We start from the raw sequence: 20,390 nt of genomic DNA, 5'->3' as shown, positions 1-20,390 counted from the left end.
AATAATAAAATAATCACTAAAACACTCTTAAAAATTAGAAACAGGTTGAATAGACACAACAAATATACATTTTATAAATTCAATATTTTTTCTTTAAAAGTCATCCTAAGTTAGGCTACATAAAAGTTTAATTATTTGGAGAATCGTCACAAAATCTAACAGTTGAATTTTGATTCTACATTTTCTAGCCTACTTGTTATGTCTCTGGGTTTAGGATTCGTTTTAAATGCGCATACAGAATGAGCATACAGTCTTTTGTGGTACTCATCACAATCTAACGGTCTCTGACTTCTGTCATTGATTACCCTCGCTTCTAATTAACACGCCTGCAAAGCTGGTGAAGCACCAATCAAACTGCCACCTGGGGGGGTTTGGGGAGAAATGAGGCGCATCAGCTCCGCGCCCTCGGCGTGGATAAGTGCGTGACTGCGCAGCGCGAGAGACAGTCAAGAGATTGTCAGGATCAAGAGACAGTCGTGATCGCGCGCTCTCTGTGGATAATTGCAAATCGCGTCTCCTTGGACTGTGCACCTGCTCCGAGACATCCTCAACCCAAACCTGCTATACGTGAGTAGCAATTTTACTGCATATAGGCTAATTTTGTGAGATATTCCTTTTTATACAAAATGCCTGCTCATTATACGGATTTAAACTCTATTTACAGTCTAAAGAACAACAAACCAAACGTAAAAAAAAAGAAAAATTGAACAGTTCTGATTTACCAATCGATTTCGCAAAATACCGATTTATTTATTTTTCAATAGTCGAACTAATTGCATGCATGGCAATATATTTCCTATGTCCCGGTGTTTTATAAGAATACTGATAAATTTTTTTTAAAAAGCTTTAGGCGATTAAAAATCCAGATTTCTCCATTAACCCAATTTAAGCATGGGAACATGTACTTGTCTTCTTTTTAACTTTTCATCATTTAACTTTATATTTCCAGGAATAAAACATGGAGCATAGTATTATTCCTCGCGCCTTGTGGACTAATGACAGCAAATTTCTCCACCACCATGTCACGGACTTCTTCAGCAGTGTACAAGTTACACAGGATATGCCAGCTGGAACATCATTTGGACCTTGTGTTCTTCATAATACCTTTTATGACACTATAGCCTTCATTGCATTGAAGTCCTTTGACAAACGGAATAAATCATATGTGTTTCGGGTGAGTAAGATGTTAGATTTAGACTGCAGAATTTGACTAGATTTACAGAAATGGTATTGTGCTGTAAATTAAACATGCTTAATCCAGACATAATTTGTAATACACTTTACACTGCAAAAGATCAATTGTTAACTATTTTACTGTTAACTCTAATTTCCTCTGTCAAATATGTCCCACTAACAGGTAGATCCTGAGGCGATGAAAGGTTCTCCATTAGTAGTTCCTTGGCTACGGTTAGTACAGGCTGCAATGAGCGCAGAAGACCAGAATACTGAGGCCTACTTGAAAGGAGGACAGCTGCACTTTCGGACTATTCGAGATGTGAAACAAGGGGAAGAACTACTTGTTTGGTACGACAAGGAGTTGTCACATCTTTTAGGGTTCGAAGACATAAAGACAAAAGCCCTGACAGATGGTGAGTATGGGCTGTTTTTTATTTTTATTTTATTGGAATAAAATCATTATTTAATGCTTAAATAATTTGGTAATTAAATAATTTGGTCCCACTTTATATTAGGTGGCCTTAACTACTATGTACTTACATTTAAATGAATCATTTGGTACAATGCACTTATTATGTACATACATGTGTTTACATTGTACTTATATTTTTAAAAAATACCTATATGTAATTACATTTAGAATTACACTGTTGACCCATCCCTTACACCTTAACCCACCCTTAAACCTACCCATACCACCAAACCTGTCCCTAGCCTTACCCGTATCCCACCTCAATAGCAGCAAAAGTGTTTTGCAATACAATATGAACACAATAAGTACATTGTACTTATTTTTTGATGTAAGTACATAGTAGTTAAGGCCACCTAATATAAAGTGTGACCAATAATTTTAATTGAATGTACCTTCAAATTAGTTAACAATGTCATGGAATGTTCATTCATAGGTCATGTTCATATCTATAAAAATAAAATAGGTCTAAATAGCTTTTCTTCAAAACTTTTGCACAAGTACTTTGGTATTTTATATATATTAATTAACAGTTAAGCAATTTTCCTGTAAATTTTTGGTTTGTAAATTATTAATATTTGAGGGAAGAAAATACAAAAGCAAATAAATGCAGGAAGCCATTTTGTTGTCATGTGACAAGAAAACCACTAAACACAGAGGACCCCTTTAGACCCTAAATATTTGGCAAAAAAATGTCCATGAGATGCATAAGACAGCAACTTATTCATTATTCAGAAATTTACCAAATTTGTATTTAATATGCAAATGTAAATGAATTGTTGCTTAAATGTTAAGTTTCCTATTATTGTTATCATGGTCTGACAGCGTTTGTATCTTTATATGCAGGCTACACATGTACGAGATGCGGCCAGGCCTTCAAGAACGAAAACCCTTTCCTTGCCCACTGCCGTTTTTTATGTGCGCAGGAAAAAGTAGATATTATCCGACCAACCAACGAACAGAAACCAGAAGTCAAGCGTCAACGGAAAATCACAGATTTTCACAACATTGCAAGAGATCTGGAGCGCAAAATGAACGGTTCTCCGGAAGACTCGGACATACCTAGAAAAAGAAAACAAGAGGGTTCCCTAAGTCCTCGGAGCAAAAAAACAGTTTTATTAGAGAAAACCAACATCACGAATCACAGCAACACAGCCAACGTCAACAAAGACTGTCCACCTTTCCAGGATTTGTCAGAATCAGACAAATTATCAACAAATGAGTCAAAGATATGTAAAAGCAGCGCATTTAGCGAGGTTCAAAAACCACCAGAGCAGTCAAAACCCAAGCAGTCATCACGGGATGTAATGGCATCTGAAGTAGGCCTGCAATCGGACTGCAGCGCCTTCTCGTTCGTTGTACCCAAGAGCGCGCACTCGGAACGGAAGAGCGCGTTTTGTGAACCCAACAAACGCACCATCACCGAAGTTCTGAATTCTTCACCACCAGATTCGGATAATATCTCAGACTCTTTCAAATCAAAACCTTCACTAGGATACAGAAATGTATTGGCTTCGCACCTGTTTCACGCTGACTTGCCAAGCGTTCATGCAGGAGGAGTGATGTCCGCTCCTCTGGCTACAGGAGGATCGTTTTATTATGCGCCCGAGCATTGGACCAGATCTATAGGTGGCCAGCTGCAGTCTACATCTTCCTTGACACTTCTACCCCCTACTTTCACACCATTGGGTGTTTCAGTGCAGAACTGGTGCGCCAAATGCAACCTCTCATTCCGAATGACCTCCGACTTGGTGTTTCACATGCGGTCCCATCATAAGAAAGAGTTCGCCGCAGAAGCTCAGGTGAGGAGGAGAAGAGAGGAGAAACTCACCTGTCCCATCTGTCACGAGTACTTTCGAGAGCGTCACCACCTCTCACGTCACATGACATCACATAATTAAGAAGAAAAACTCCATCGCACTTTAAGCAGGTATATGAAAGTAATTAAGATGCATTGACCATAAATTATGCATTTACACTGTGAAGGTCCCTTGTAGCTACCCAGCTGACAAAAATATCTTCTAAGACCGTTTTGCTAACGTTCCCATTGATTTATGAAAACGTTATTTCGTAGTGTTCTCTGACTATTCGAAATGTTCCGTTTTTTAAATGTTTGAAAAACGTAGTTATACGAACCTTAAGGGAACGTTCCATTTTATCATATTGCAAACATTATGGAAATGTTACTTTTGTTTGAACATTCTAAAACAAGTAGTTAGACGAACGTCCAGCTAAAACATTTCGAAAACATTCCAGGTAAAACGTCCAGCTAATACATTCCAGTTTTGAGAACATTAAAGACCAGATAACTTAGTAAACTTTCTATTAACGTTACTGGAACGGTGGAAGAATGTTTGTCGTTGAGAGAACATTGCTAGAATGTTTTGAGAACGTTCTCTGTTAGCCCGGTGGTTTAAAGGCTATAACAAACATTGAGAGAACCTTGCCAGAATGTTTTGAGAACGTTCTCTGTTAGCCCGGTGGCTTATAGGCTATAACAAACATTGAGAGAAAGTTGCCAGAATGTTTTAGAGAACATTTTCTGTTAGCTGGGTAGCTGCTATTGGACAGGGGAAGTATTTTACTGTAGCAATACATTACAGACCGACTAAAAACTTGAACCTTTCAACTATCTACCTTTGGTAAAGATTCATTGTCTTTTTCTCCAAAGGTCAGTTATTTCAGAAATGTAGTCTTTTAAATGGTGGTAGTGCAATTCAGGATAGGCCTACATCGCCACTAGGTGGCTATAGACATGAATAACTTTCTCTTTAGAGGTAGCTGTACCTAGTACATTTAGTTGTGACTAATACTGTTGAACTGCCTGGTCATTTTAAACTTAACAGTGCCTTACAAATGTCAGGATGAGTAAATGTAAATGCTATTGAAAAACGGTAGAATAAAATGCTCCAGCATTTTAGGTTTGCTAACAGCTGAATAAAACTATTATGAACTAATAGCATTGCTTTGTAAAGAGATTTTATATTTGAAATATCCATTCCTTCAGAATGCCAAATCTTTGTTACAATGTTCTTTTCAGATGTCTACTTCTTTTTAACATTTTTTTTTTGATCAGCACAACGACAAGGAGGATGTATTTATTTAAATATTTTCTTGTTCTGTTCTTTTTTGAGATAAGTACAGTCATTGTATTTCATTAAAGATTTTGAACATATTCCCCAGGCGTTTGCCTCTGATTTTAGCCATGAAGCAGTATGAAACATAAAATACTACTCTGAGATGAATCTAATTCAATGTAGTTTTAAATTAATTTTAAGAATTATGTTTTGAAACTAAAGTGTCAGTTTGTATTTAAAAATACTGACTTAAAAAAAATAATGAGGTTGACCATTTTTGCATTTTAATTTTATTTAAATAATTTTAAGGTTTTGAAACTGGCGTGACAATTACACTCACATGCACTAACACTGAGTGATCGGTAGAGTGCACTCTCTAACAATTCATAAGTCCTCGAAGCCTCATGACACTTTAACATAGCTGTTATGAGAGAATGGTGTTGTGTTCAGAATGATTTTTTTATTTTATTTTTTATTTTATTATTAAACCCCATGCAAGTCTCCGTTTAGTTATAGGCATAAAGTCATAGGTAATAAACTCAACACTGAGAAAGTTCACCAAAACGTCAAAGTTTTGACCTTACTGTGAAGCTAAAAAAACGCCAATCTGTATTTCGCTATAAACATGCTGCTCATTCAAGGAAGTAAATACTGAACTTCTGAAGACATTAGATTGAATGAAAAGATGTGTATACACTGGCCTAATATTGGTGCAATTAGAAGCCCAGCGGTCTGTTCCTGACGGGTAATCACTTGAAGAGAGAGTCATTTCATACACACAGAAAATCCTCTGTTCGCTCTGAAGAGCATCTTTCATCGCTGCCATTAATTGATCAGGCCTCATTTGGAAAACTAAATATTGACTTTGGTTTTCAGTAACTGTTGAGTATTTACATTTTGACGAAGCCTCTGGTGTCCTATACAACTGATTTAAATATTAAAGTGCTCCCCAGGAAACTAAACATTGCCTAAAGGGGATGTACCTGAGATTTTCCCTCAGTGTTCCTGGGCAGCTTTAGTGGATGTTGGCGTTACATTCTCACATTCTTCTGTTATTTTATGGTCTCTGGGAGACCGAGTGATCTACATTTTAACAAACCTCATTTATGCTGACACTGTCAAAACTAGCCTGAGAGAGAAAAAACTGCTTTTGATTACTGTGGAGACCATTGATCATCTCATCAGTTTGGTTGCCGCAAATTTCTATGCTAATAAATTAGTCAGTTGTTGATAACTGTACTTAAAAACGGTTTCACCTCTCCGCGTTTTGCTGGTTTCCCAAAATGGTCAGGTGGCTTTAATGGAGGGTTTGTGGATGACAAGTTAAAACCAACAAACTAGGCTGGTTTAATATAAAATAAGTTTTTGAATGTTTTTTGGATTCACATTTGTAGTGATAAACCTTAAAAGCACATTCACATCTCTTCAGTCTACATAACCAAACATGTTGACATCTTCAAGTGTCTCTTTTCACACACTGCACAGAGAAGCCATTCAACACTCAAACTCGCACAAAGGAAAGACACAGCAGACAGTAATTGGGTTCTGTTCTGTGAGAACACGCTTCTCTCATTTTCATTCATGGGCTGGTGGGATTAAAAGGGTTTATGTCAAATTAGTTTGAGCTGGGTGACATCATCTGTTGAAGTAAGAGTTTGGAACTTCCTGCACTTTGAGACCCGATGCTCTTGAAGTGGGTTGAAGGTGGGAACTGGGGGTTAGAGATGTCTTTGATGTCCAGGTAAAGAAGTAATGTACCAGGCTGGTTTCTGATGTCAATGCTAGTTGTCCAGACATTCTTATTCCTTTATTCGTTCTCTTCGTTTAGTGAAGAATACGAACACAAACAATGCAGAAATATGCAGCAGAAAATACAAACTGGTGGCTTAACATTTATTTTATTCTACTTATTATAAGGCTAGTTTTCATAATTTAAAACACACATTTACAAAAATACATTCTCTAAAATATAATATATGATTCCAAATGAACAATTGTTTATACACACTGACACATTTGGCCCAAATACCCCTTGCTTACGGCACCAAATTGAGATCATCAAATGCGTCTGAATACAAAAAAGGAACCTTGTGTAACATCTCTTAAAATAAAACAAATGCACAGGAAAAACGAGTCAGCTCTAGCCATCAGTAACTTCAGCGATTAGCAACACTCCACCTTTTGGGATCTTTTAAGTTCTGTTTCAAAACTAAGTTCAGATTAGTCACTACAAGACTGCTTTGCAGTCACACTAATGGTTTGATGTAGATTAAAGGGTTCACACTTGTCACATGTACTTCATCATTTATACTTTTAAATGACCCAAATATCAAGTTACACTTAGATTTCTAATGAACACCAAGACATTATCTTAACCTGTAACTACAACATTCATCTGAATAATAAAATAATTATTTATTCTAATTCACTTTTCAATGTAATTCAACAGTTCTGCCAAAAAAAGGTTTGTTATATTCAATATGCTATAAAACCTCATCGTACATCCAGTAATCTACAAACATGAGTCCAACAACCATTTACGTCATCGAGATGACAGCAAAGCCGACAATTTATAAGGGATATTTTTAAGAGTAAGTGCTTATGTTACTCAACTAGTACAATGAAAAAGGTTTACGACAGATCCTTTGTGGATAAACAGAGGAAGTTAAAATATCACTTGTAAGCATTTATAAAAAATGAAATGCAGTCCTTAAAAACGTGTGCACTTTCTAACAAGTGCAAACTAAAGACAATATGCCTCTTCAAGGTAAATTTGGGTGTCAAAACCACAACAATGCCCATTTGTCTTTCTTTCCTCTGACCAGCAAGTCTTATCTACAAGCGCACGTCTCCACAGACATGTTGGGGTAGATCTTCAACACAATGTTTTTGCTTTCATCCAGAAATAGTACACTAAGGGATTTCATCTTCTCTGGGACACAGCAGGGCTCTGGGATACCTGGAATTATCCCAACGGCCTTGACTATGCTCTGGATGGTTGCATGGTTGGAGGGGCGAACCACCTGAAAAGGGCAGAAAAGAGAGGATAATGAGGTATGGTAGTGTTTAGATATGCAACTTTTGTTTTGCTTTCTTCAATGAAGCAGAGGAAATTATGTCTTACAACACCCTTCTATTATTCAGAACAGAGGAACTGTAAAACTGGCTCATTTCAAAACAAAAAAGTGTCCAAAACGTGCTTAAAACCCCTATTAAGCGTACAATTATTTGACTGTAATTGCACATAAAGTCGGTGTGCTTTAGTTGTGCTGGAACTGAAACATTTTCTGAAGGGATTCTTTGTTTAAAACCTCTGGCTAGAAAAGCTGTATTAACCATAGTCATTTTTAAATATTTCAACATGTCTAAACGATTCACATTCGCATACGCTGATCCTTGCCATGAGGTTCTCTGACCTTTGGAATGGGGAATTCACAGGTTCCTGCACAGTAGAAGGCATCGAAAGACTTGGGAGACAAGATCCATTCGTTCCACCCGATATCTGCAAAGTCCACCTTCAGGTACCTCCTGGAACAGCTGCGAGGTTCTTTCCACTGTCTCCTCCGAGCCTTCTTCATGGTTTTCTCATCAAACCGGAGAACCTGAGACTTGCCGAATCCATCAGCATGTTCCTGGCCTTTCCTCCGACGTTCTTTTTTAAAGGGCTTTGGCTTGAGCGCAAAATAAGCGCTTTCCCACATATCGTGCTGTTTGAAGCTGTTGTACTCCACCTCCGGGAGCTCGTTGTTCTCAGTGGGATCAGAGAAGTCCAAGTCCAGTTCCCGCTTTACACGTATGTCAGGTGAGGAGTCTGGAGACTGAGTTGGCTGCTGGTCTGCAATGAAAGGGTCATATCTCTGTAGGCTCACAGCCACGCTGTTAGGCTCTGAAATTGCCTGGTCATTAGCGTACACCAGCAAGTATGGAAGGCTGGAGGACGCGAGCTGGTCCTGATACCTTTGATACTGCTCTCCATAGTCAAACTCCACGGTGATCAAAAGGTGATTCTTATCTCGGGCCTCCTTTATAATGACAGACACATCCTTGCTCTGCCAGGTCCCACGTCTGTGAGGAACTACGGTGATGTTTCCAAGTAGAGATCCCGGGGCTGAGCTGAAGGAGGGGGACCGGAAAATAAGACGGACAGAGGGTAGCAGATGTAGGTTCGGGATGCGACAAGAGAGGTTCTTGAAGCGCTTGCAGAACCAGGACCTCTGGCGTGGCCGTTTGTCAAAAAAGAAGTGAAATGTAGATGTGAGAATCACCTCAGACCCCTGAAGAGAAGTAAGATTCAACCAGTACGAGACCCTCTCCTCCACATTCTCTGCAAAGATACGAGAGAAACTGCTGAGTTACATATTAATTATGAATATGGGCTCAAACAACAGGCTTTTTGTTCTGTCTATGGGCTTGGAGAAAGCACAAGGAAGTGAGGAGACATGTTACTCCTAGAGCAGACATATGGAAATGTTTATTTAGGTTCCCTTAAGAGTTACAACCTGCAACAATGTCAGTCTTTTAATCGGCACTGATTAAATGCTTTTGCAGACTGCAGAAAAAAAAGACTGCATTGTTTCATGAGAGTGTAACAAATGTTATTTTTTAATGTTCTGGTTTAAACAGCTCTGAGAATGATATTGTGAAATAACTACAAGAGCCACAACAATTGTAATAAGCCTGCTCTTGAAAATGCGCATATCATGCATATGCATAGTTACGTCTGTATATAATTCTAGCTTATATATAAGTAACTGTTTTTAAACGTTTCATTACCAAAAGTTCGCAAATTGCCGGCGGTGGTAACCATAGCAACAGTTTCGGTCAGTATTGCATGGTATATCTACAAAACATAGCCTAGTAGTGACATTATTCATCATATTATATATTTACACAGTACAAACACATACCATAAAAACCTAGGAGTAACACATTTGCGTTGCACAAGACAAACTTCAATAGAGCTGAAAATTACTGACAGAAATTTGTCCAAAGCATACCCCAGGCCAAAAAAAAAAAAAATTTAATTGCCTGCTTCTGACAAAATCTTTTAAAAAGACTTGCCATTTTCAGGTACACCAAAACCAAGTCATTCAGAAGACACAATTAAGCTAAAATAAATTGCCTACTATTGTAATCATTGTAGAATTTTATCAAACATTCAAAACGTAATATATATGCCGTATGTATTTGTACATTGTTATGCATCATGCATTTATTTTTTTATGTTACTTACCAGGTTTTGCTTTAAAACTTCTTACAGTATTTCCCTCTTTGAGTCGGTTAGGTTCAAAGTTGTACTTCTCATACAGTTTAAACATATGCTGTGAGAGCGCATCTGTGGCCACGAGCGCGTCTGTCGTGCTGTCGCGCGCAGTTCTCCAAACAGCTCCAGATGCGTCAGTATCGGAACCGACCCAAAGCAGTAACAGGTGCGTCAAAAAGACATATTTAACCGTCATGTTGCAAAGAAAGAAAAGCTTCCAAACGATTGAATGCCGTGTAGCTAAAAAAAAACAAAAACAAAAACGCGCTAGCACATACTAAAACAAGGTTTCCAATATGACAGCTCCAGTATGATGCCTTTTAACGCAGTGCAGAGAGGAAGTCGTTGCAATGTTTCAGAAGTTGTGTCGGTCTCGTGCTTAACCTGTGATACATCACTTATTTCTTCTGACCGCCACTATCCACGAGAGCAGGCATAAGCGGAGTGAGGTGCTGACGTATCCGCCCATCAGCCAACAGGAGCTGCTGCTACATTACACCCGGTCCAGCAGGAGGCCAGCAAGAGGACAAATCCAGCAAACATGCACTTTCACAGTTTAAGGTGCTAGGTTATTGTACTGTTTTTTCCCTTTTCCCAACAAGCCCTCAAAAAAGCTTTCTTTTTCATTCAAAATTAGTTTTAAGATATTATTTTATAATGAACTACTAAACTGCTGCTCTCATATTAATAGCTTATTCAAAAATTGGATGAAATAGATTAGGGTTTACATTTTCATATTTTTTGCTTTGAATCACCAAGTTACACTTTAATTTTACACATCAAGAAGGTCACTAGCTACTACAAGCATTCATCATAATACTAAAACATCTACGTTTACTTTCTAAAGTGATTAAATGTTTACAGTATATTCAATATGCCATAAAACCGTTTTGTATGCATTCAGTAATCTACAACCATAAATATGAGTCCAACTGACATTTATGTCATGGCGATGACAGCAAAGCTGACCTGTTTTAAGAAAGCAAGCGTAAGAGCTCATGTTACTCATCTAGAACAATAAAAAGTTTCCTCGTGGAAATTAAGGAAATGAAAATATAACAGAAAACTGAATTAATAAGTTTAAAGAAAGATAAGAGGCTACATGTGCATTCTTCCTTCTTTATCAGTAAACATGAGAGTGCAAATGCATAAATCCGAAAGGCTACTTTGAAAGAGTTTTGAATATTTGTGAGTGCCTTTGCTTGATTTCATTATAGTGATTTCATTCAGTACATGAAGCACACTGGGGGAACGGCCCTGTCACCTCTGTTTTTTGTGTGGAGTGTCTGCAGCTCTGTGCCAACAATGCTGGTTCTGTGAAAGCCCGGAGCTCCAGTGGAGAGACCATAACAAGCCCGGCCGTTTGGGTCATTGCGTGCCATTAAACACCTCCTGTGGCCCCTGGGGACCCCACTGGAGACCCCCTTTTTACTTCACACTTGAATGTGTCTTAAATCTGCATTAAAAATCTGACGTTCCTGCCCACTAGGACACTGTTACTGAGCGAATCAAGGGATAAATCGAGTAGGAGGGGAGATACCTCTGCTCTGCTTTGTTTCCACCCCTCTTTTTATTGTCCAACTGTGGGAAGGCGAAGCCGTTAAGCTTCAGAATCCTACACCGCTTTTAAAAATGAATAAAAAACAGAACAAGGGTGAAAGAATTCAAATTAACTCTGGTTCACAGAGACCTTTGATTCTTCAATACGACTGCATCACTTGCTCTCTATAGCACCTGGGAGAGACCAATTCTCTCTCAGATCCTGCTGGGTCTGGATACTGAGAATGATTCTTTAATTAACAAGCTAACTACGGAATGATGCTAATAAGCATAAGGTCTTGTTTAAGGCTTGTCTCTCAGGACAAATTCCCTTAATATGTTTGTCCTTTACTTCGAAACAGCTAGTAGTCCTGGTCTCGTAAAAAACACTATTATTTTGCTTGCCTCCCATTCATGAGCTTTATATGGGGCTTGTTGCAACATCTTTCACTGGTTGGAAGAATTCTGTGAATGAAAGATGTAAAACTTTGATGTATAAGGATATACTGCAAAATCGCATTATTTTTTTTAAATTAAAACCTAGTTAGATTTTAATTCAGTACTTTTTAAAAATGACATAAAATATGAATTTACGTTTCCTTCAGCCTGACACATATTTGCTTCACTCTTTGTGTGAAAAGGACCATTTGTCAGGGCCTAGACTGCCCACTGAAAAATGTTTAATCACAATGTTCTGTGATTCATATAAAAGTAGCTAAATTTTTCCATACTTTCTTGCTTGCAGTTGTTTGCTTGACCTCATTTGATTTTTTTTGGATCTCATACCACAGATATCCATGATATATAAGATTTTTAATTACTTTTCATAAAAAACTGACTGTGGGGAACCACTCATAACTCAATAGATTTGTTATTTAATATGGCCAGCAAAAACAAAATAGTGTTGCTTAACTCAATTGCATGTACTTAAGCAGTTTATATGGTTCGCTTCATAAATGGCAGATGGGTCTTTGATTTCCTGAGGCTATTTTTTCTGTAATTAAAATGAGGGAAGAATAAACTGTCATTTGCGGTCAAACGAAAGGAAATAGCATTAATTTTATTCTAGTGACAAATGCTAGATCATCATGAAATTAGCATTTGTAATAGCATGGAAATTTCTTTAAGTAAATAATTAGATTCATGTAGCTGAATCCTTCACTTCCCTATAGGGGATCCAGTACTGTTTATCTGTTTCTAGTATTATAAATGTGTTCAAAATAAAAAAAACGAAAGATAGTAGAAACAATTGCACTGTAAAAGTAAAGTAGCACAGAGAGAAAATTCTTAACATTGATTATTATTATTTGACATAAAAGCTCTTCACTTTGCCACTTAAAAAGAAATGACTCCCTCCCTTCATTTTAAGTATATTTGTAGAACTTCAGTAAAAAGGAAGTGGCTGCTGATATTAGAAGGTAGAGGGTCAGATCCTTTGGCACCAGGACAAATACATTTTAAGCATCCATCTGTCAGCATCAAGATTTCTGAAAGGCAGAACGCAAGTTGCCTGCTCTCTGTGTTTTTTCTTTCCCGTTTGTATTGGCTATGTGTCTCATAGCTCAAGTGAAATACTATTATCCCTGCAGTACCTTGAGTGATCAATCACGTCTCAAAATTCTGGTGCTCTTGGACCTGCACAATATCAACGTGCCAATCTTGCCAAATGGACCTAATGGCAAATAGCATTCTCTTCTGGCTTCAGTTACTTCCAGTATTCTCGCAGAATAACTGAGTACAAATGTTTTAAAACCACTGTTAGTTAGACTTGGTCTCAGTCTTGAAGGGTAAAGCACTGGATGTGTTTCAAAGTAAATCCATGTAAAGGATTATTGGAAAATATAATTTATTTTGGTCAACAATTCTCTGGATTTATGAGAATGATAAAATCATAATAGCAGTGCTATTCTTGCATGAAAATTCATATTTGCACAGTGAAACATGCTGGGATTCACACCAGATAGATAGATAGATAGATAGATATATAGATAGATAGATAGATAGATAGATAGATAGATAGATAGATATTCTGTAAATTGTAATGTGCCATTTCATATTCACAAATTCTCTTGTTCTCTCCATTTTGCCGCTAAAAATAATTCATATAAAATGTAATTTCAGGCCAACCAAATCATTTTACTTGGCTATGAAAATCACTGCACCTGGTGAGGTTTTATGAGTAGGTTTGTGTATATTTATGGCTTAATAACATGTAGCAACAACATGTAAGAAAATTAAATTTTTGGCATTAAACATCCCCCCATCTATCTATTTTTGTCTCACTATTTGTTAAACCATATACAGAGCATCTTTGTGTAGCACAGGAGGCATTATACAAACTGGGTCCAAAAAAGGAATATAATGAATAGAACAGAACAAACTGATCTGAATCTGTCCATGGTCCTGGTACGCATCCCGTGCACATGGCAGATTCCCTCCTGTCTGTCCAGTTCTGGATGGTGGCCCTGAACTAAGGCATGAGCTCACTTGGCTTTGGGAAGAGATGCAGTGCTTTCATTGTTCTGGTCCAGAAGCAATAAAACTCCCTCATGCTGTCCCGTTTGCAAAAGCCCACTGCTGTCGCTTTACGGCTAACATGATTTCACCCCTGACTGCTGTGATCAGTAGGTCTCCTGGACCCGTCTGGCTTTGATCTTTAACTCTCTGTCAATCAAAATTAGTTATCCTTCAATACTGACTCCTCCTCTCTCCATGCAGAGTCCTGTCTAAGAACAAGCATGGCTTTGTCTATGCTCTATGTCTTCATGAAAACAGCCACATGCTGAGTTTGAGTTGCTTCACACGAGTGCCACATGTCACCTTTGAGCCCACTGTCCCTTTGCTACTGTGATGAGCTGCATTTCTATTATATGATTAAGTTGTGATCTGAAGACAAGCAGTTATCTAGTCTGTTTATGAGGTGTAAAATGGATTTTGGAGACATGAAAATAAAGCCCACTTACACGTTTTTTTTTCAAGACCTCCATTACAGAATTGCTTTGAGACAAGTCAGGTCACTCAACAACTAGATTCGTAACTCCCCTGTCAGATATTTCTGGCAATGTAAGTACTTGTTCTAGTTCTTGGCTCAAATCAACCAAAAAAATATTTTTTCAGCCCGGTCGATCTAACATCCAAGTGCATGTCCATGTTCAATTGCCTCTTTTATGTGTAAGACCGGACTTTAAACTTCCTTTTACCTTACTTTTAAGGCTCTTTTAATTTCACATAACTGCTGTATTAAGTATTGTGACACCTGTATAAGGTAATTGGCTTTTATAACTTTAAAGCAAGACTACAGTCACCATGCATATTCAGTGTTAGGATTTATGCCATTCATGTATGCTGCCTTCTGCAGCCTCTCAACAACTGCCATGCTGAAACCTATGAAAGGGTTTCAAAGCGTCATACTTTAGTTATTCTTACATGCACACTTTTGAAAAACATTAAGTTCTGAAGTTAAACATTCAGTGAAATGTCTGTCCTTCAGAGTATACAAATGTTTGAAAGGAACATATTGTAGACATTTATCTTCAGATCATTGCAATAAATATATAACTTAAACTGTTTCTTGCTTACCTTAATCTGCATCCAAACAAAACATTGAATTGGAAGTTTTAGAATGACTTGATTTCTTGGAGTGACTATTTCCAAAACTGCTTTGCAAACTGCCAAACATATGTCATCGCTCTGCTGTTTTACTCTGCTATTTATCTTTGTCCACATCAGTTTTTTGTCCCTTTTATCATCTTTTCTTAATGGTGAGTGTATGAAGTCTGAATATGTAAGACAGAAGAGAGTGAGTTACAAACAGATCGCTAAAATCTTTCAGTCATAATGACATTTGATACAGCCTTTTGCACAGTATTTCTTGAGATAAACTAGAGGTTTACTTTACTAGCCATTTAGAACATGAAAAGTATGCCATAAAGCATAGCTGACATACAGTACATGTTTTAAAAGCTCCAAGGAAAAAATGCTTTAATACTGAATTTGAAAAAAAAAAATAGTCTTAATAGTTAGTAATAAACATTATTACACTGCATTTTATATTATTAATTCATTGATTTATTTGGGGATATCTTTACTATGCTTGTTGAAAGAAATATCAAAATTTTTATGTCAAGCTGATGTATTGGGTGTTGTGAAGCCATTATTAATACTTAATGCCTTCTCTATGCATTTCTCTTGTTTATGTAGAAGAATTCAATTTAGCATCATGAACAAAGTTTCACATGACATCATGCATGCATGCAGTAATGTTCATACAAAATAATCATGTTCAAAAGCACCACAGAATGCACCCTTTTCTACCTCACTGCTACGTATATGCCAACATACCAATCCCAAATCCGGCCTTTGCAATACTCAATTTCGAAACAATCTCAAACATTCAGACACAATATGCCACAACAGACATCTGCTTGTCCTCGCTGCACGGTGCATCCAAACTTACTAAGAAGCCTGACGTCAAGTGTCTAGACACATTCAGCACGTTTCTTTACCTGTGCTCACTTCTGTGGGGCCTTTTGAAGCACTTGCCAATAAAAATATATAGACTAGCAGGGTTACCAAGCCAGGGGAGAGAGGGTAATGCTACCTTGGGGTATTCAGATTCATTGAGTTTGTAAAATATAGTCTGTAGCAGGAAGAGTGAGCCAGAGCAGCAGATAAATCTAATTAATACTATCTTGGGGATAAATGCAAGACTCTGGATCATTTTACCAGCCCTGCTGTTTATTATTTATGTCTGCATAAAAGCCAATGCCAGTTCATTTTATTTTTATTGTATATATGATTCTGAGTCCCAGGATCAGTGAAACCACATTTTTAATGCTTTAAACACTATGCGGTTGATGGCTCTAACAGAGAGAGAACATGATGTGGCCGTTAAAAGCCTCTTCGAATGTAGGGGTCTTAATGTTACATGAATGATATCACTCAGACCCTTTAATGTTCTGGTGGCCTCTGCACAGAGAAAATAACTGGGAAAATGCAGTTTGTTTGCAATAAGAAAGTAAACGAAGGCTCTTGGAATAGGATGCTGGCAGCCATTATTCTGAGGAACTAAAGGCAGAGGTGAGCCAGAGGCCACAATTCACTCACACAGTTGCACACTGATCAAAAACTCAACGGTAATCCCAGCAATTTCTACAGAATGCCATTGAACAATGAAATATTGGGTTATTTGGTTAAATTGTAAATAAATAGTGAAAATTGGATGCAAATTACACCTGATATTCCCAAATGGGAAGTGAATTTAGTGATGATTTTTGGAACAAATACAAATAATAAAATAGTAGTTTCATTTGATGCAAATTCACTTGCCCAAAACTACTTTAGACAAAATAATCAGATCATTAATAAAAGATCAGATCATTAATTATTATTAGTTCTGTTTACAGATCAATCAGAAAATAACAATGCAACTGTTTGGAATATGAATGGAGTGTAAATGTTGGATGAAAACTTCCATTAACGTTTTGCTTGGAACTATTGCCACAGTTTTCCGCTTGAACGCTGACAAAAGAGGCAAATATTATTCCAAAATATTCTCTTATTGAAAAAATACTCATCAGCAATTCCCGGCATTAAGGATTTTCCTTGTCAGTGCAAGTTACAAAAATAAAAAATGAAGGTTTATGTGAACGGAAATTACAAACTTATTTGTCTTTGAACGAATCTTGAGGAATCTGTGAAACCAAATAATATTGTTGGTGGTAAAAATATTATTCCATGAAAACCATCCATGAAAGACAGCGTGAAGCCAAAGAACTGTATTTACAAACCATTAAAGTTGAGTTACAAATACAAAAGCTTTATTCTCCTCATTATTTTCTGTATATTTTATAATCCTTGTCAAGCCATTGTTAAATCACAACAATTAAGAATTTCTTTTGATTGTAATTTCTTCCTGGCAGCCACCCACAGGGGTTTAAGACTTTGCCGTGAAGGTGAAGGTCATGGGCCTCTGGGACTTGTTCAGGAAATGACAGCACGCCGTTTAGACTTTAATGAATATAACTCTGTCTTTGTAAATACAACACCAAGTCTGTAGGTTTAGAAGGTTTTCCTTCCTGGAAACCAATTTTAGAGCATGGATTTGAGGGAAACTGCTCTGCAGTCAGCCATTTTTACATGGCAGAAAGTGGCTCATGAAAAGATGAGGCTCCCTTCAAAATATGAAGAGAATTTGATGAGAAGTCCTTTCCGATCTCATTGTTGGGAAATGTAAGCCTCACAGACACTGAGAGATAACTTAAATGCTGTCCAGAAAAAAAAACGAACTAGCCATCATAATGATTTATTGCAAACATCGACAGCTACATAAAGTGTCTATTGTGAGATGAAAAGGGAAGGCAAGTGCCTGTGGCTCAGGAAAGTGAACAGACATAAATTCAGCAAGAATACTCCATCATTTCATTTGTTTTGCTGAACAGCCTCTTGTGCCAAGTGAATTACTTTAGCACACTTCAGAATGACTCTTTCATTAAGAAATGATTGTGTGAACCATCTCAAAGTGGTCTCGAAGGAATAATGCACAGACAGAGTGATTCATATTTCATAGGCCGCGTTGGACTTTACTGACAGAGGTGAAGCATAATTAAAGTGAAGCATTGCAGTGTCGTAACCCAATTAAAAACCAAATAACAACAAAGAGACCTGTTGAATATTTTTCCAACACACAAGCCAGGCAATTTGGGCAAATCAGGTCGTTGTGAGAGCAATTGAACTTAATATTCGCTCAGTCTTTCCCTCTTCTTTAACACAAGAGGCCACTTTTCTCCACACACAAAAAAGAGAAAATCCCTTGACCACCTGCATGAACTATAGCACCGTTGCGGTACAAGATGAATTTGTAGAGGAAAAAGAGTGAAAAATCATGCAAAAAAGTATTTATTGAGACTAATTCTGTGGTGGAAGAAAAATATTTGATTAGCTTTGCAGCAAGCAGTCAGTAGTGTTGGTCTAGTCCACGATGATACGGAGAGAAACAGCAGGCCTTTGTCTGCAGACAGAATGGCGCTCTCTATGGGGTCACTGCAGGATTCCAAACATCACAGACGGGGCAAAACTATACACTGGAATTCCTCTCTCTCTATGAATGTTTTATTAGCCATGTGAACAGGTCAGAAAGTCACCCCCCGCCATACAATCATCAGCCGTGGCGCAGGGGCACGTCCGATCCCAGCTTACTGGCTGCTGCCTGGATCAACTCGAATGCGGTTAGCATGATCAAGACAGTATCAGCTTTACAGCTAAAACAACACCATGCTGGAATTCTGGAAAAGTAATGGAACGCACATGTTACGTTAGAGCAAAAATATCCTAGCAGTAAGGTAATGTCGCAAATTGTAAATTGGAAGAGATCTTTTTTGTTTGGACTGCGGCTGTTTGAAGAGGTCTACTGAATTTTTAACTTATGAGCCGAATCCATTTTAGTCCTAGCAGCTATTTCAAAACTTTATGTTGGTATCCGTAGATGAAGAGTATGCAGCATTTCATTATTTCATATTTCAGCTTACTGCTTTCTTATTCAAAAGGTCTTACCATGGACCACCATGCAAGACTTCCCAGGCCCGGAATAAATGTTGGCTGGATGCTTTATTGAGGTGTTAGATTGGGAGTCCTTCCAGAATAAATGTTCAACACCTCACTCAGTAAACACATACACACGCATGCACTGTATTCTAATACCACACCACCCATTCAAAAACTACCCACAACAGCAGATTGCACAGAACATTCCTTGAATGGATCTGAGAATACATGTGTACTTTAACATACCAAAAAGTAGTTTAACTTACTGGAGATTAGTTACGATAGTGGTAACAAGTTTAATCAAACCTTTGAATCAGTTACGTCAGAGAATCTTCAAAAACACGAATTAATTAATTAATGAAACTGCTGTTTTTATTGAATCTTTTGCTGAACTGATTAACTCAAAAACTGCTTCATTTCGCTCAAGATCGCATACTCTCGAGTAGGTACTGTTCTATTTTGAATAATAAGAATGACTTTGTGAGCGCAAAAGAGTATGTTCTATATAGTAGGATTGTTTGTAGTATGAACATAATCTAGATGTACTACATTCGCCATGTTGTCATTGTCACGTGACCTACCAGCTTCAGTTGCGTCACGTCATTGCAATTCATAAATCCTCTCCCATGGCCCCATGGGATAGTAAAATGTCCATCATATACACTTTAGAATCAAGCCTGAAGTAGTAAGTTATCCGGGTACTTTATACCTACTCTTGTATGAGTACTGTGAATTTGTACATATTTCTTTTATCACATACTGTTTTTTGTCTACTATATACATAAAGTATGCAATTTCAGATGCAGCCACAGTTACTGGCTGTTGCTTGGGGATGTGAAACATTTCATTACTTTCAAAACAAAAATGAAGAAAGTAACTGGCAATATTGTGTCTAAAATGTGAATGCACCAGGGTCGCAAACTGACTAATTAGACAGCTTAAGAAGTTATTAATTTAGCAACACAATACATTTTTAATCTACGTGGAAAGAAGCCATCTTTGTGTTGCTTTTACATCCTTTCAGTTCTCAGAGATCTCACCACCTCTAAAAAGCCAAGCCAACGTTAATTCAGGTTTTATTACGGACTCATTCATTGTCAATATTTCTTTCACTTGTGACAAGTAGCACTCAAGACACTTTTTTTCTTTTAACGGATATAACATGACACACAGGCGAATGATATTTTCCCACAAAATACGTCCATACAGCTCTAAAATACAAACAATTATTATAGGCTTAAAGGGGTCATCGGATATGACATGCACTTTTACAAGTAGTTTGAACTGAAATGTGTGTTGGCAGTGTGTGTACACAACCACCCTA

At 37.5% G+C, this 20,390-nt stretch overlaps 2 protein-coding genes across 2 annotated transcripts; one reads left to right on the top strand and one right to left on the bottom strand.

Annotated features, from left to right (window-relative positions):
• The first annotated feature begins 247 nt into the window (after nt 1-247).
• prdm8 (PR domain containing 8) lies at nt 248-4,787 on the top strand. Its single transcript, XM_058796641.1, has 5 exons — nt 248-567; nt 950-1,174; nt 1,358-1,589; nt 2,492-3,575; nt 4,686-4,787. Exons 2-4 carry the CDS (start codon nt 959-961, stop codon nt 3,544-3,546), a joined length of 1,503 nt encoding a protein of 500 aa, XP_058652624.1. The 5' UTR covers nt 248-567; nt 950-958; the 3' UTR covers nt 3,547-3,575; nt 4,686-4,787.
• A 1,335-nt stretch (nt 4,788-6,122) lies between these two features.
• gdf10a (growth differentiation factor 10a) lies at nt 6,123-10,573 on the bottom strand. Its single transcript, XM_058794736.1, has 3 exons — nt 9,956-10,573; nt 8,139-9,046; nt 6,123-7,745 (listed from the first exon to the last, which is right to left on the bottom strand). Exons 1-3 carry the CDS (start codon nt 10,179-10,181, stop codon nt 7,554-7,556), a joined length of 1,326 nt encoding a protein of 441 aa, XP_058650719.1. The 5' UTR covers nt 10,182-10,573; the 3' UTR covers nt 6,123-7,553.
• Between the last annotated feature and the right edge of the window lie 9,817 nt (nt 10,574-20,390).

The sequence above is a fragment of the Onychostoma macrolepis genome, chromosome 13 (assembly GCF_012432095.1).
Source record: "Onychostoma macrolepis isolate SWU-2019 chromosome 13, ASM1243209v1, whole genome shotgun sequence".
NCBI lineage: Eukaryota > Metazoa > Chordata > Actinopteri > Cypriniformes > Cyprinidae > Onychostoma > Onychostoma macrolepis.
Note: the sequence above shows the minus strand (reverse complement) of the source record. Positions and strands in the feature narration are given on the sequence as shown.

What these genes read in the sequence shown, in the direction of transcription:
- prdm8 (XM_058796641.1), top strand. Translation starts at nt 959, where the DNA reads ATGGAGCATAGTATTATTCCTCGCGCCTTGTGGACTAATGACAGCAAA. An exon ending in ATAAATCATATGTGTTTCGG is followed by an intron (nt 1,175 to 1,357) that starts GTGAGTAAGATG and finishes TCCCACTAACAG; the next exon opens with GTAGATCCTGAGGCGATGAA. An exon ending in GACAAAAGCCCTGACAGATG is followed by an intron (nt 1,590 to 2,491) that starts GTGAGTATGGGC and finishes CTTTATATGCAG; the next exon opens with GCTACACATGTACGAGATGC.
- gdf10a (XM_058794736.1), bottom strand. Translation starts at nt 10,181, where the DNA reads ATGACGGTTAAATATGTCTTTTTGACGCACCTGTTACTGCTTTGGGTC. An exon ending in AAGTTTTAAAGCAAAACCTG is followed by an intron (nt 9,047 to 9,955) that starts GTAAGTAACATA and finishes GTATCTTTGCAG; the next exon opens with AGAATGTGGAGGAGAGGGTC. An exon ending in GTGAATTCCCCATTCCAAAG is followed by an intron (nt 7,746 to 8,138) that starts GTCAGAGAACCT and finishes TGCCCTTTTCAG; the next exon opens with GTGGTTCGCCCCTCCAACCA.